General features: G+C 52.4%; 1 protein-coding gene across 5 annotated transcripts; it reads right to left on the reverse strand.

Moving 5' to 3' along the window:
* Positions 1 to 682: 682 nt before the first annotated feature.
* On the reverse strand, positions 683 to 13,456 carry Kcng4 (potassium voltage-gated channel modifier subfamily G member 4). Of its 5 annotated transcripts, XM_063278061.1 has the most exons (5): positions 12,872 to 13,456; positions 12,293 to 12,508; positions 11,124 to 11,299; positions 10,509 to 10,917; positions 683 to 4,208 (listed from the first exon to the last, which is right to left on the reverse strand). In XM_063278061.1, the coding sequence occupies exons 4-5, from the start codon at positions 10,848 to 10,850 to the stop codon at positions 3,438 to 3,440; spliced, it is 1,113 nt and encodes a 370-aa protein (XP_063134131.1). In that variant the 5' UTR covers positions 10,851 to 10,917; positions 11,124 to 11,299; positions 12,293 to 12,508; positions 12,872 to 13,456; the 3' UTR covers positions 683 to 3,437. The 5 variants fall into 5 exon arrangements, with proteins under 5 accessions (XP_063134131.1, XP_006255772.1, XP_006255773.1 ...); XM_006255710.5 differs by having other exon boundaries at positions 10,509 to 11,303; XM_006255711.5 differs by having other exon boundaries at positions 10,509 to 11,299; positions 13,226 to 13,453.
* Between the last annotated feature and the right edge of the window lie 2,302 nt (positions 13,457 to 15,758).

Raw genomic sequence — 15,758 nt, forward strand, 5'->3', positions numbered from 1 at the left:
TTTCAGTTGGCTTGAGATGGTTGGCCAGGTTCCTACCATTCTCCTTTCAGAGGACCTTCCATGTCCCCAAGGTCAACAGCAGGCCATGATATACCGGAGGAGTCATGTACCTCTTTTTAATGTCCTTTAATATTTAATTCAGAGGTATGCTGGGTCCCAAAAGCTCAACCAGCAAGGGCAGGCAGCACCTCGAGCCTCCCAGGGGTCTGCATCAGGCAGGTCACTGCAAATATAATGAAGGCAGTGAGATGGGCTATTTTTAGGTCAGGGCCCACAATGTCCCAAGTCATGTCACATGCCGCCATGCACCCTTGGCTGTGTCCTCCTTACAGCGAGTCCCAAAGTACTGGCCTGGAGTTCTCTATGTGTCCTCAGACTCAGGCTGCTGTAGGGAAGATTGGTGCCTTTTGTTTTATTTTTAACTGACATTGTATTCCGGGAGGTGCCCTGTGGCTAGATGTCAAAGCTGTGTAAAGACAGGCTTTGGGCAGAGACCCAGGCCACCCAGAGCTGGGAGCACCAGGGCCATGAGTCCAGAGGCTGGGCTGAGCCAGGCTGGGCCAGCCCTGGTGGCGTGCCTCCTCCTCAGACCTCCTCCTGTGCCCTTCCCTCCACACCTGCACATGTTACATGTTTAGAGCTGCCGGGACTACACTGTTACATACACACAGTCAAAACTCGAGACGCTGACACTGGAGACATTTAATGCCCTTTATGGGTTTGGCACATGCTGACTTTTGACTTTTCTTTTGGCCCCGGTACATTTTGGTGACACGGAGAACCGTGGAGATGCCTGGTGAGCATCGGGCTGACTGCTAGAAGACATCACATTAAGCATGTGGTGCAGATGAGGTCAGAAGAGAGGGAGAGACGCCGAGCTGACAAGGGGCCAGGTCCCCAGTGGCTTCTCCAGTGGTTCCACAGTGAACTCAGCATCTCAGATCACGCTCTGTGGACAGCCCTGGCTTGGAAGGGAGGAGGTGTCTAGACATTTCTGTATTCTTCTAGACATCGTGTGACCGTGTGGTCATCATTGGCCAATGGGACCTCTGCCTGCTTGGCTGCTCTTCCCCCAACAACAGCAGCCCCCAAGAGTATTCTGTGGAACCTCAGCTAGAGCCTCAAATCTGGCCCAAACCTGTGGTTTACCAGGAAACACATGTACCTCCTCACAGTCATAGAGTGAAACACTCAGACGGTACCCATGCCATCTGTCCTTAAGAACATAAAGGAAAAACTGACCGTCTAGTGTTTTACCTAATAGTAATTATGAAAAAGTTAACCTGGGCACTAGGAAGCTGAGGCAGAAGGTCTAGCTGTGGGGCCCTGTCTAAAAACAAACAGACAGACAAACAGCCTGGGGCAAAAGGTTTTTTTTTTTTTTGGAGCTGGGGACTGAACCCAGGGCCTTGCGCTTCCTAGGTAAGCGCTCTACCACTGAGCTAAATCCCCAGCCCCTTGTTTTTGTTTTTTTTAAAGATTTATTCATTTATTATATGTGAGTACACTGTAGCTGTCTTCAGACACACCAGAAGAGGGCATCAGATCCCATTACAGATGGTTGTGAGCCACCATGTGGTTGCTGGGATTTGAACTCAGGACCTCTGGAAGAGCAGTCGGTGCTCTTAACCACTGAGCCATCTCTCCAGCCCGCAAAAGGTTACTATAACTATTTTTAATACATTCTCAGAATACATCCAGGTACCCCCCCCCAGGACCCCTGCTAGCTGAATCCTGGGGCAAAGCAGCATACCGTGGGCCTCAGCTCAGGGCCTCAGCTCTCCTAGTGTGATATAATTATAGGGCTTACTTGAGACATGTGAGTTTGAGAAAAACTAAGGGCGCTCCCTGCACCTCGAGGTCTAGAGGGATGGGCGCATGTGTGTGCATCTGTTTGGGGAGTCTGGATGTGAGACTTCCCACATGGGCGAGATGCACTTCAGGGTAGATGCTGGGGCTTCTCTGGGCAGAGCCATTGGCCATGTGGTGGCTACAGTCAGGAAAGTGAGGACATGGTGTGCAGCAGGTCTCAGCTTAATATTAGTGGAAAGACGGATAGCCAGGCATGTGTTAGCAGGGCTGCAGTACTGACTGTACCCACGCATGAGCCTCATCAGATTCACAGGGTCCCATCTATCTCGCTGTCACCCGTCGTACTTTCTCCAGTGGCCTCACGGCCAATATCAAATGACAGCAGAACTGTGTAAATGCCTGAGAAGTGGCACAGGGGTCTCTCCTGGGTGTGCTGTACCAGACTGGTAGTGTCATAGAGGAGTTGAACCCACAGGCAGGTCCCAGATGGCAATCCTACTTCTACGTGGTCTCACGACCCCTTGGACTGTTCACCTCATCCTCACCCCCCTACTACAGCCACAGTGCTCTGAGGTCCACCAGCTCCTGATCCTAGCCTATCCTACTGCTCTGCCCCCAAGTACCCCAGGAAATGTCCTTCCAGCATTAGCCCCCTAATGCTGTACTTTGGGGCCCTGGCTGCTCAGGGGGTCACTTTATTTCAGATTCGTCTCTGTAAGTCATAGTGATCTGCCTCCTCTGTGGGCCCCAGGGCTGAGTCTGTGGACAGATGAACACATGGATATGTGGACACTGAGACAGCAGGGATATCTGTCCTCCATCAGTGTGAGTCACGAGCAAGAGAGTAGCTAAAACCGGGAAGACCTAAGGCTGTCCCGCTGAGTCTTCAGCCATATTTAGTTGACTGACTTTCCTCCTGTTGCCATTGTTCTCTGAAGAGACATTATACAGTTCTCAGAGTCCCGTTGTCAAAGCTAAGAGCTGGGTAACTAGAGACTGTCCACCCAGAGTCCAGATGGCCAACTGGGTACTTGCCCAGGTAGGTCCCCAGGTGTGTTGTTGGTGACAGCAGGCTTTCAGCCATGAGGACCTGACAGGATTTGCTGAAGTAGCCAGGGATGCCTTCTTGCCTAAGAGCTTCTAGAACAGTAAGTGCTTCTGTGACATTTGGAAACATGGTTGGCGGTAGAAGGCAGTAAAAGAACGTAAGATCCTGCAGGCTTCGTGAAGCTTTGAGCAGGTCTCAGTGCCCGAGCTCTCTGATTCTCAGGAGTGGTGTGGCCCAGGACAGGGGCTCTGAGGGAGAAGATGGAAATCTGTAGACTTTGTATTTGGTTATTGGTGGAGGTCAGTTCTGTGAGCATCCAGAGCCCAGGGTGAAATATCAGAGTTTGCGAGGAAGGGGAGGAAAGATAGGCAGTACACAGAGACTGGCAGGGAGCCGGGGAAGGAATAGGGATGGGCCCAGGATCACACCAATGATGTCATGACCTGGCACATTTCCTGCTTTGGAGGTAAGTCAGTATTCTGAGCTCACACCCCCCGGGTGGTCCACGGGAGATGCAGGAGCCCTTCTCAGCCATGGAATGGGTTGAAGCTATGGCACATTCCTAAGGTGGTGGCAGCTACATGTAGCGGCCTGGGGAGGTCAGGTCCTCCGGGGCCAGGTCATCTACGTCACTCAGGAGCTCCCGTTCGCTGGCTGAATTGTTGTTCTGAAGACGCCGGAGGCGGGCCTGGACCTGCTCCTGCTCCCGCTTCAGCTCCAAGTAGGAGTGAGAGAACGTGTGGAAGATGGATGTGGCTGGGAAAGCCATGATGAGGATCCCGCTAAGGATGCTGCTCAGAGCCACCATCTGTCCCGGCACGCTACGAGGGACCATGTCCCCATAGCCCACCGTGGTCATGGAGATGATGGCCCACCAATAGGACGCGGGGATGCTAGTGAACTCCAGGACCCTTCCGGACTCATTCTCAGCCACATAGACCAAAGGAGAGAAAAGGGTAACCGCCACACCCAGAAAGAGCAGCAAGAGGCCAAACTCTCGGGCGCAGCGGCGCACAGTGAGGCCCAGCGTCTGCAGCCCCAGCGAGTGGCGGGCCAGGCGCATCACATAGAGGATGCGCAGTGCCCGCAGAACACGCAGCACCAGCCCCACTTTCTCCAGGTAGGAGCTGCCACTCGGCCTCTCACCTGCCTCCGGGGACTCATCAGACACCGCGAGCGACACGTAGTATGGGGAGATGGCTAGAATGTCGATGACATTCAGGGGCCCGCGGAAGAACTGACATTTGTTCGGGGCCTGGACAAAGCGCAGGCAAAACTCCAGGGAGAACCAGGCCACACAGATGGTCTCCACCACGAAGATGTAGTAGCACTTTCTAGCGCATTCTCCCTGGGGTGAGAGCCACAGGAGCAATGGGTTAGTCAGCTTTTCTCAAACCCTGGCACAAAGGCTTAGGGAGGGAGGGAGGAAGGGAGGGAAGGGAGGGAGGAAGGGAGGATTGATTTATTGGGGCTCACAGTTTAAGAAGGACAGCCAGCCATGGCGGAGAAGATACGGTGAAGTAACTCCACGGTGGCTGTGTTGGGATGCCAGGAGATGGCTTCCCTCTGAAAGCCTTCCTAGGTGTACTGTGTATGTGTGTATGTGTGAAGGCTAGAAAAGAATCAGGGCTATCGTTGTTCAGGCTCCTCCACCTTGTTTTGTGGGGGTGGAGGGGGTGGGAGTTGGTTTTTTGTTTTTCTTTTGAGACAGGGTTTCTTACTGGCCTGGAGATTGGCAAGTGGGTGAGGCTGGCTGGCCAGCAAGCCCTAAGGATCTTCCTGTGTCTGCCTCCTCAGTTGAAGGATTACAGGCGCATGCAGAACACACGGCCTCTTAAGGTGGATTCCAGTATTCTGACTAAAATCGTTGTGTTTGCAAATACCCAGCTGAGCCATTTTCCCAGGCCCTAGAGTGGTTCTCGACCTTCCTAAAGCTGCAACCTTTCAGTACAACCATAAGATTTTTCCATTGCTATTTCATAACTGTAGTTTTGCTACTTTTATGAATCATAATGTAGGTAGATAAATATCCTGATTTGCAGGATATCTGATACATAGCCCCACTGTGAAAGGGTCTTCAACCCCACCAAAGGGGTCTCAGCCTACAGGTTGAGAACCACTCACTGCCCTAGAGGCACACTTTGGTCTTGCCATGTGCTGTGGGCTAGACTGTCCCTCCTGTGGTCATGAGCTTGTAGCTAGGCAGGTCGATCTAGTAGAAACTGGGATTTCCTGCTTCTGTTGCAGCTAGATATGGTCAAATGCTTGTCGCCTATGGAAGGTGCTTTGCTGAGGCAAGGACATCAGATAGGACTTCAAGCTCTTTATGCTGACCCCTGTTCTGCCACCAGGACCGTAGACAACAGAGGACTGACACCCCAGTGAAATACAGAAACACTCGAGCAGAGAAGGCATGGGTTCAGAGTAGGAGCGGCCACTAACTTCGTCCCCTCAGTCAGAGACTGGTACACAATAAAGAAAACAACTTGCGTTTTGTTTAAAGCTTCCTGTCGTGGACTCCTGATAACAGCAGCCAAGCGTCACTTTCACCGACGTCAGCATTGCTAAGGCAAGCATACAGCTCTGCTGTTGTCCCTTGAGCCACATAGCCACATCCTGGGCAAAGGGTGTGGCCCCATGTTACACTCCAGGAAATAGGTCACATCCAGATGGTCCTGTCCCGCCCCGCTCCAGGTCTCCTGGTCTCTATTGCCTTTTCATGTCTTTATCCACAGCCACAAAACACTGAAGCCCACTTGACCTAGCCATGGAGGCAGGAAGCTGCTGGACCTGAGGGTCCTGAGGCTGCAGTCCAGCCTTTAAGAGGTGTGATCACAGCCCTTTGCTCGGCCACTGTCTCCTAGCCACAAGGGTCACCGATGTGTCACCCACTCCTGGCCCCTGCCTCCCAACAGCATCTCGGCTTCTCCCTGCCCCTCAGTGAGGTCCTTAACCAAAACCGTCCACCTCTCCCGAGCCTGGAGAAATGGAGCCCTGCCCTTCCCCCAGATTGTGCCACCAGATGCACAATCCAAATTTAAACAAGATCCTGCCGGATGAACTTCCACAGCCTTAGCCTGCTGACCATCAGACCACCTGGGCAGCCGCAGACCTCGTGCACAGGACTCCCCCTATGGAGTTTACTTAGTTGACATAGTGGTACCTCGAGTAGTAGTAGAATTTTTCAGAAGCTCCATAGATGAGCCTAATGTTGAGAGCTCAGCTTTAGATAGTTTACATATGTGTAAACACACACATTTTACACACACACACACACATACACCCACCCTGGTGCACACACACATACATGTATGCACCTGAACTCTCGCATGCACATACACATATACACACACTCTGCCCCCCCGCACAGGCTCACACATGTCACTCATGAACTCACACATGCACACTCTCCCCTGCACACACATGAACTCACACATGCACATACTCATATACACACACTCTGCCCCCCCTGCACAGGCACACACATGTCACTCATGAACTTGCACGTGCACACTCTCCCCTGCACATGCATGCACACACATGAACTCACACATGCACATACACATATACACACATTCTCTCTCTCACATACACCCATGCACACACATGCACACACATACACACAGGATATGAACAAGAATATGACTGAGCTATTTGCTTACAGGCAGAGGAAAATGTAGACAACTATGGGGGATTGGGATTCGAATGCTCTGAAATGGAAAAATAAATTGCTTCCCATGCCCAAGCGCAGAGGAATCTTAAATTGAAATGTTTTTATGTCTGTTCATCAGAAAAAAAGAAAATGGACAGACCAGCACAAGCTCTGTTGGCCCACCCAGGACTGAGAAGCTTTCTCTCTGGCTTCTGTCTGGTCCTTTCCAGGGTAAGCCTGGAGGAAGCCCTGAGTGTGCGGCTCAGGGTCACATCTCAGTCAACAGTCTCAGCTAAGGAACTTCCTGGTCCTCCCTGGACTTCCAGCCATCGTCACCCTAAGGGCTGCCGTGTGGATGGAATCGTGTACACAACAGCTCCGAGGATACTGAGTCCAGCAGATACGCATGTGAGTGACATGCTGACACAGATGCTGGCCCACTTGGTCAGCAGGAGGCTACCATTCTACGCACTTCCAACCCACTGAGAGGACATCCTCAGAGGTTTGCCATCAGAATCCTGGATGACATCAGACCTTTGGGCCTGCATTCTCCAGGCTTTCTGTAAACTTGCTGTGCGATCTGGAAGTGGCCCCTGGCTGTCTCTGGGCTACAGTGTTTGATGAAGCGGGTGGAGCACAACCAGAATCCCCCAGGGTGCTAGCTACAAAGATAGAGTCTTGGGTCCATCAAGAACCCAAAGCCTTGGAGACAAGCTCAGACCTGAGAACTTGGGGGTCTCTCCCTGTGACTTTAGAGCCCTCAGAAGTCCTAGAGTCTGGGTGCCTTTGTTTCCTTGCTGATATCTGGGAGAATATCACCCAATGATCAGCAGCTCGGGAAGGCGACTCTGGAGGGCCCAGCAGGCCACGCTTCTGCCTCTGGTGCTGCTGCTTGGCTATTCAAACCATGTACACCCCGTCCTCCCTCCCCTGGTCTGGGCTGCCGGCCTCCCTGCACTGCAGCAGGCTGTCTCTGCATAGTCACTCTATCTGCATCCTGCTCTGCCCTGCATCCTAACCAGCCTGGTGCCTACCTTCAAGAGCTAGCATCTCTGCAGCCATTCAGGGACACACGGGGACACACGGGACAGCGAGATTGAGGGCTCTAATGGAGGACGTGGGGTCCAATCCGTCCTCATTTGGAGGAAAGGGGTTGGGGGAGGGAGGAGAAAACAAAAGAGCACGCCGAAGCACTTCTTTCTATCTAAGGAAGTCTCTGGTGATAGGGTCTGGGGAAGTTTGGTCCACAATGTTCTCATCACTCTGGGTTTGGGCACGGGAAAATCTGGTTTTAGGCTCTCCCAAACCCAGCTGAAGTGGGGAGTTAGCCATTGTGCTGTGTGCCTTGTCCCTGGCAGTGGTGAGAAAGCACTGCCCCTTCCTGCAATCAAGGTGAGCCAGCTCCGAGGAGGCTGCGGTAGAAAGGGAAGACCAGACAGATGTGTGGGTCTAGCAGGCTGGAGGCCACAGACAGGCGACACTGGGAAGTAAGCAAGGGTCACCTCCAGGACTCCCACCATCAAAACAGCTGCTCAGGCCGCCCTGGGTTGACTAGGAAGGGCTCCAAAGGAACTTTTGGGGTAAGAGAAATAGTCTAGATTGATAGGGGGCGGGCTATATGTGTGCCTTTTTTAAAAAAGAAGTTTCTATGTGTATACCTGAAAACTGTATAATTGAAAGAAGCAGGAGGGTTGGTGACATGACTCAGTGGATTAAAGCTCTTGTCACCAAGCCAGGCTTGACAACCTGCTAGGGTCCACACAGTGGAAGGAGAAAACCAGCTCCTGAAAGCTGTCCACACACACACACACACACACACACACACACACACACACACACACACACACCAGCTGGGCTAGGTTGCAGGGAACTTGAACTTAGGGGAGCAGCTCCACTAAGGGTTAAATTTGCACTCAAGATTCAGCAAGGTCATACTTATGTACATACCCAGGAGCAGTGAAAACACCCAGCAAAACACAGCCCATTCAGGACTGGACACAGCCCCCAGACAAAAAGTGGAAAAGCCACAAAGGTCACCAGCCAACTCACAAATGGATAAGCCAACATGAAACTGCGAGATGTGAGTCTGGATTTCCATCGGTCACACCCCCAGGGTCCCTCTGGATGTCATTAAATTACCATGTCCCATGGCTCTCCTCAGGACAGCTGGCTGGCTAAATAGAGCCTGGCTGCTGTCCCCTGAGGACAAAGGAGAATTACAAAGCATGGACTAGAAAGATCACCAGCTTTTTATATAAACGTCAGCAGCACCGTCTTGAAAGAAGTAGGATCCTAAGGTTGCCTGTCCTCAGCCTCCCTAGCTCTCTGAATTTCATTCCCAGCAGGAGCATAGACCCTGAAGGTTGTGGACTCTTGGGATGGGGCAGCAGGTACAAAGGTGGCTCTGGAGGGACATTGTGGCTGTCTCTGGACAGGAATCCTCTTACCCCTTGGGACACAGCTGTCACTTTCTCAGGGATAGCTTTGGACTGTCCACACCTGCAAACTGGTGACCTGCCTCTAACTTGATTTTCCCAGTGCCGTTAAGGCCAGCCTGGGTCTGCCATCTTTGTAATGACCGCTCTGCACAGGAAACCTCCTGTCTCCCCTACACTCTCTTCTCTCCCTGAAGAAGAAAAGCACGTTGTGGAGACCAGGTTTGATTCTTCAGCAATGGGGATCTTGAGTGGGGTAAGGACACTGCTTATTCTTCCCTAATCCTTAGAAGCAAAAACAAACAAACAAACACAAAGACAAAAAAAAATCCACATGTAAGTATTCCCCATGGGCAAGCAGGCTTTCCCGATACATGTCTTGTGCTAAAGACTAAGGGGGTGCAGGTAGGGGTTCCTGATTGCAACTATAGTCAGGGGCGGGGGTAGCTGTTTGAAAGACTAAGGAATGAGTGCTATACATCTTTTTTCTTTCAGAGAAAACATTGGTCCGTCAAATGAAACCTATTTTGTTCAGCAACTAATCGTGAAGAACTTAATGTGTTTGAGGCACACGCTGGCTCTCTAACTGGAATGTTCTCTGGTCCTTGTTGTGGGGCAAATCTGTAGGGAGGCAGCAATATCCGTGTGTGTGTGTGTGTGTGTGTGTGTGTGTGTGTGTGTGTGTGTGTGTGTGTGTGTGTGTGTTTGTGTGTGAAATCTGCCTTCTTTATTATATAGGGAGCTGTGGAGGAGTGCAGAGTTGCAGAGAAGTTCTACCTTAGGCAACCATCTAGTTCTAGTGTCAAGCTCTTTAGCCACCGTCCTAACAAATGGCTCCTGTTTCGTTTTTCTTAAGACTCTTCTAGTTACCTTCAGCTGTCAACTTGACAAAGCCCAGAGACTCGGAAAGTCTTACTCTCAACAGAGGAGTTGCCTTGATCAGATTGGCCACTTTATATGACTCTGAGGGATTTTCTTGATTGCTAATTTATGTAGGAAGGCCCAGCCCACTGTGGGCGGCACCATCCCTAGACAAGGATAGCCACACACCCCACCACTGTGTGAGAAAGGGAGCTTAGCAGTAGCCAGTCAGTAAGAAGCTTCCCCTTCTCTGTGTCCCGTTCCTGCTTGAAGTCCTCACCTGACTTCCCCAACCCCAACCCCCAATGGCCTGTAATCTGGAAGTGTGTGCCAAATAAACCATTTCCACAACTCGTATTTTACCGGGATGTTTCTCACAACAACAAAAAACAGACTAGGACACAGACCCTCCAGTTCCTGGGAGTCTGTGGGGTCTCCCAGCTCTTTGCAAAGAGTAGGAGTGATCAAGCAGAATGTTTTCTTTGGGGCAGGGTCACTTTAGGGCTGCCAGGGTCCAGGCAGTCAACGAACCCAGCAAGAAGCACTAGGGGAAGAAAAGGTTTAAAAGCCTGATGCCAGCCCCAGGAGGACCTTGTCTCCTGGGGCAAGATTTCACATGCCAACCTCTTTAGCCTTCAGACCATGGTTTCTCAAAGGTGTATCTGGGCTGCCTCTTGGTCCCTGATTGGCACCAACTCACCTTGTCCTCCTCAGCCCTGAAGTCGGGCATGGTGCTCACACACAGGCTGACAGCCGTGGTTGCCACGAAGAGAACGGAGAGGCAAGCGAAGACCTTCCCGGGCAGCCCTGACTGTGGGTCCTCCACCATCTCCCGCAGCTGGTTCATGCTGCGGGCCCATCGCGAAGCCTGCACTTCGGAGTGGCAGGCCTGGCGCTGCTGCTGGCGCTGGGCGGCCTCCTCCCGGCGCAGCTCGGCAGCCTCCTCCAGCTTCTTCAGCAGTTTGCGTAGACAGCAGCGCTCCAGGTTGGCTTCCTCGATGCCCCAGTAGCTCAGCTCCTCCCGGAAGGACAGGGCGCACATCTCTCGCAGAAGCACCAGCTTTCCCGCGGCCAGGAAGCTCACGATCACCCCAAAGGCGCTGGGGTTCCTGTCAAAGAAGAACTCCTGGCTGTTCTCATCGTAGTCATCACAGAGCTGTGTGATCTCCTCATAACTGCGGCACAACCGGAGCCGGCTCAGGCGGCTCAGCGGGAAGGCATCCAGGGTGCTCCAGGGCAGCAGGTACCGCTGGCCACCCACGTTCACCAGGATCTCCTTCAGGTTGGCCTCTGGAGAGGCATCCAAGGTGCTCACCTTCCGGGCCCTGCGGTAGTAGAGGCCTTTGACTGACTGAGGCTCCGGGCCAGGCCAGAACTGGGTCAAGGGGCTGCAGGGGCCAAAGTGATGATGTCCAGGATGCAGGTCCCTGCCTCGGGAAGACATGGGCATTGTCTCAGACTGTCAGGCCAGGGAGCAGTGGGCTCAGCAGTCTGCCTCCAGAGAAAGAAGAACCAGAGAAGGGAGGGAGAATGAGTCTCAGCAGATCTGGCAGTATAAACACCGTCCCACAGTAGCTGCAGTTGCTCCAGCCATCTCTAAACCTTCCATTTACTTCTTGTTTACTGGGCAGCTACTCTATGCTTGGGCTATGTGGCTGGATACATCCCTACACATCTATGGTACAGATGTGCTGCCCACCACACTAAGGAGGTTCTGCGCGTCTATCTCCATCCCTCACATGGACCCTTTGTGGATGGAGATGTGGGTAATGGACTCTGTGCTGCGCTAACACTGTATAGTCTTGGGCACCAGGCTTCCCCTCTCTCTTCTCAAGGGACAAGGTTTGTATCAACCCTGCAGGGTGCCCTATGTGGCTGTGTTCTTTGTAGAGAAGCACAAGGGGAGGGACTCAGTCTCTCTGGACCCTCTGCTTGGGGTATGTGAGTAGGGAAGTTTAGGCTCCCCAACCATTGAACCCAGGATGGGTCGGGGAACAACACCATAACGGTCACTTCTAGAAGCTCTAAGGCACCCAGTTCCTTTAAGGGACCCAAGCCAACCATCCCATGAGGTAGCCAGGCACAGTTCACCTTTGCAGAGGAAGGAACTCACACCTAGCGTCCCCTACATGACAACTTTGCAAAGTCACCAGACTCTCAGGAGCTCCCCAAAAAGCCTTCACCCTGGTCCTCTGTCACCCTTGCTGTGTGACCTTGAAGTGGTCACTCCCCTCCCGGAGCTGCACACTCTTTTATTTGCAACGCAAAGAGGTTTCTAATGCGCTCTGTACTGCAGACCTATTTAGGGGCTTCAACTAGGACAAGCAGTTTTTTGTTTTTGTTTTTGTTTTTTTTTTCTTAGCTTGCTCACATAATTTTTTTAAAAAATATTTTTATGAAATGTCTCATCATCCGTACTGTGTGACCATTTCTGATGCTACCCACTCCGGCCAGTGCTGTGTCCGCAGGCACCTGTACCCTTACATTGAGGGAGGCACTCCAGCCAGGAGCCGATGGAGATAAAAGTGCCCTTCCATTCCAGAGCCAGCCGGAGTCTGGCGGACTGCGAGGAGGAGTGAGTGGGGGTCTCCTTGCGTTTCACACTCGCCCTGCCGTTTCACATTCTGCATGCACTCGGCTATTCTGCATGCGTTACTTGGTTCACAGCACACAGCCAGCAGCAAGCGGGAGGAGTGCAGCCTGCAGAGACAGGAGATCCAGGGAGATCTTTCTAAGCTTTTTCAATTTCCAGTGCAAAAAAACCGAGACCCAGGATGCTGAAGGGACTCATCCAAGGTCACTCAGCAAATCCAAACTCAACCCAGGATACAGCTTCCTGGCTAGGGGTTCTCTCCAGAGCCCGAATCTTGCCCCTTCTCCTTCCGCTGAACAGATCTGATTTTTACAGTCTCTGTTCCCCCCTACCAGCTGGCCAGCAAAACCCCTCTAGAGCTCAGGGAAGTAATTCACTCCAAATATCCCTTCTGCCAAGCTGTTCCACTCAGTCACTGCCCTGGAACATCCTACCCCGGAACGAACAACTTCCTCCCAAGTTCAACTCACCGCTTGTTTAAGGAAGTATGTTCCCAGCCGGTTCTCTGCCGGGCATGGGGAGCCCATGTCTCAGTGACCGGGAAAGAGACAGGTTTGTGACAGAGAGGTGGGGGGTGGGGGAATGAAAAGAAAACCAAAACCGAACCAAGTCCCAAATCAAACCAACACCCAACACAGCAGCCCTGGCAGAGGGTCAGCAGCATTCAGTCCTTCTTTGGCCTCCTCTATTGAACAGAAGTTTTTTAAGTCTGAATCTGCAGAAGAGCAGAGGCACAAGGTGGCTCTCTAGAAGGGCTCTGAAGTCCTCCCTCCTCCTGGAAGCTGAAGGTCCGGATGCTGCAGGAGCTGGGCCAACTGTCCTACCTCAGCATTGGACTTGGTGCTCCAAGTCCCACGGGGACAGCCAACATGGTCCTGCCTGAGATGAGGGGGTGGAGGTGCTGCCGGGAAGGGCTTAGGATTAATCTCTCCATCAGCCAGGCAGCAGGCGGGGAGCAGTGGCTCTGCCAACCCCCAGGAAGGCAAGGAGAGTGTCTGTCCTCTCTGCTCTCTGAGGAGGAGCTGAGCTCAGGAGGAGCTGGGGCAGCTGGGGACCTGGAGACCAAGCAACCTTATGGTACAATAAGGCAGAGAGCTTCAGTAAGGACTGCAGGGAAGTGTGCAGAGTGGGACAGACTGACCCAGCCTCAGAGCCTAGGGAAGGTACTGAGAGATGGCGTAAGGGGTTGAGGACAGAGAGGCTTGGGGTCAGATCCCAGCCTCCAAGTGAATGCCCTTAGGCGGGTGGCTTTGTGCCTTCATACTCGGTTTCCTTATCTGTAAACTGGATATGAGTGGCAGCAGGCTTTCAGGATATGAAATCCAAGCTGTGAGCTTCTCCTGGGAGCTTGGCCCTGGGTGTAGGGAGGGAGGGGAAGATGCCGCAAGCCAGCTTTTTTTTTTTTTTTTTTTTTTTTTTTTTTTTTTTTTTTTTGCTGTGTGTGCTTGGTGAGTCACTTCACCTCTCTGGGCCTCAGTTTTCTCACCGGTCAAATGAGGACAGTGGGACCCATAAAGGCTGAGATTGCAAAAGCATGTTAATGTGGGGCTGGCTGTCCCTGGGTCCTTCATTTCCTTAAAAGGTTTTGCAGCCAAGTGACCTTCACAACTCCATTCTGTCTCTGAGATCCCCAGAGGCTTGTTCAAGGTCACCGTCCTAATTGGCAGCCCAGCTAGATTAGGAATGCAGACAGGATCGTATGTGGGGGTCCGGGAGCAAGGGGGATCAGAGCCTGCCTATCTTCAGCTCTCTGAAAGGAGTAACAGAGAGTACCTGTGGCCTCGCAGAGGAGTAAGGGAGTGCAGGCAAGATCAAGAAGCTGGCAGGAGACAGGGGTTCTCAAAGGGTACTATGGGAACCCCAGGCTTCCACAGGAATGCCAAGGGACCTGGCCAGTGCTGGGACAAACACTGGAGACACAGCCTGTTTTCTCTGCCTCCCCAGAGCCCCTCCCGGCTGCCTGTACCTCAGTCAGTGTTGCTGAGGCCCAAGGCAGAGAGAAGCCTGGCGTCTTCATGAGGGGTGCCAAGGCTCTGTCCCTTCTCTAACTCTCCTGTTTTCTTAGCTCCTACAAGCCAGACTCTAGAATTCTCTCCCTCCGGAGGGGGCTCTCTGTCCTCCACCTGATTTAGTTCAGTCTCAGCCAGGGTTTCCATTGCTGTGATGAAACGCCATGACCCAAAGCAACCGAAGGAAGTCGAGGCAGGAACCTTGAGTCAGGGACTGACACAGAGGCCATGGAGGAGCGCTGTTTACTGGTTTGTTCCTCATGACTTGCTCAGCCTGCTTTCATGGAGAACTGGGGATTGCCAGTTGGGGGGAGGGGATGTATCTCTGTCCACGATGGGCTGGGCCCGCCCTCCATCAATGGCTGACTAAGAAAATTCCCTACGGGGTTGCCGATGGCTTAACCTTACGGAGTCCATTTTCTCACGTGAAGTTCCCTCCTCTCAGATGACTCTAGTTTGCATCAGGTCGACGTAAAACTAGCCAGCATGAGTCTCTTAGGTTAACCACGCTCCCCAGAGTCTGTCTACCTCTCTAAGTACATACAAGGTCCCAATGGCGGTCTAGAAACTCCATCAGAGCTCAGTCGGTGAAACCCTTGTTGCAGGGGCATGCCGATCTAAATTTGAGCCCCTTAAAACCCATGTAAGCCTGGTGAAGCATGCCCGTTATCCTGTGTTATTGAGGAAAGAGGATTCCTGAGTCTTGCTGGCCAGCCAGCCTGACTTACTGAGGGAGTTCCAGGCCAGTGAGAGGCCTTTGATGGTGCATCTCCTTCAGGGTTAGGATTAGATTCAGGCCTGCTATACCATGGCTGTGTGACCCCAGGCAGGTTTTCTTTTCTCTCTGTGCATCAGGGCAGCTGGGTGAGTCTGCTTTTGGGCTCCCTGGTCTTTTCGAGGAGCAAGGGAAATATTCGTTAAGGTCAAAAGGTCACGCCCAGCATCCCACCACACGGGTGCAGGAGCTTTAAGCCATTTTCTCTCTCAGCATTGTCTGTCCCTTCTCATAGTAAGAATCTCCGAGGGAGCATTGAGCATACAGGGATACCCAGGCTGAGGCCGCTGTTGGTGACGGTGAGTGGTACATGGAAAATGACTGCCTTTGGGGGAGAAATCCCCCTCAGATATGGTGTTTGCCAGTTACTGTAGTGTGAATACTCTGGCCAGTATCAGCATCGGTCTGTGGAGGGCTGGCAGGGAGGGTGAAGGGTTCTGGGATATCACTGAACTTGTGGTTTTCCAACGAGGAGAGAGAAAGGCTCCCCAAGGCAGGTTTCTTGGTCAAACCCTAGCTGAACAAGAGCTCTAGAGCCTTGACTTGAATACTCCTGAAACTCAGTCAAGCTAC

Source organism: Rattus norvegicus, chromosome 19, assembly GCF_036323735.1.
Source record: "Rattus norvegicus strain BN/NHsdMcwi chromosome 19, GRCr8, whole genome shotgun sequence".
NCBI classification, from domain to species: Eukaryota; Metazoa; Chordata; class Mammalia; order Rodentia; family Muridae; genus Rattus; species Rattus norvegicus.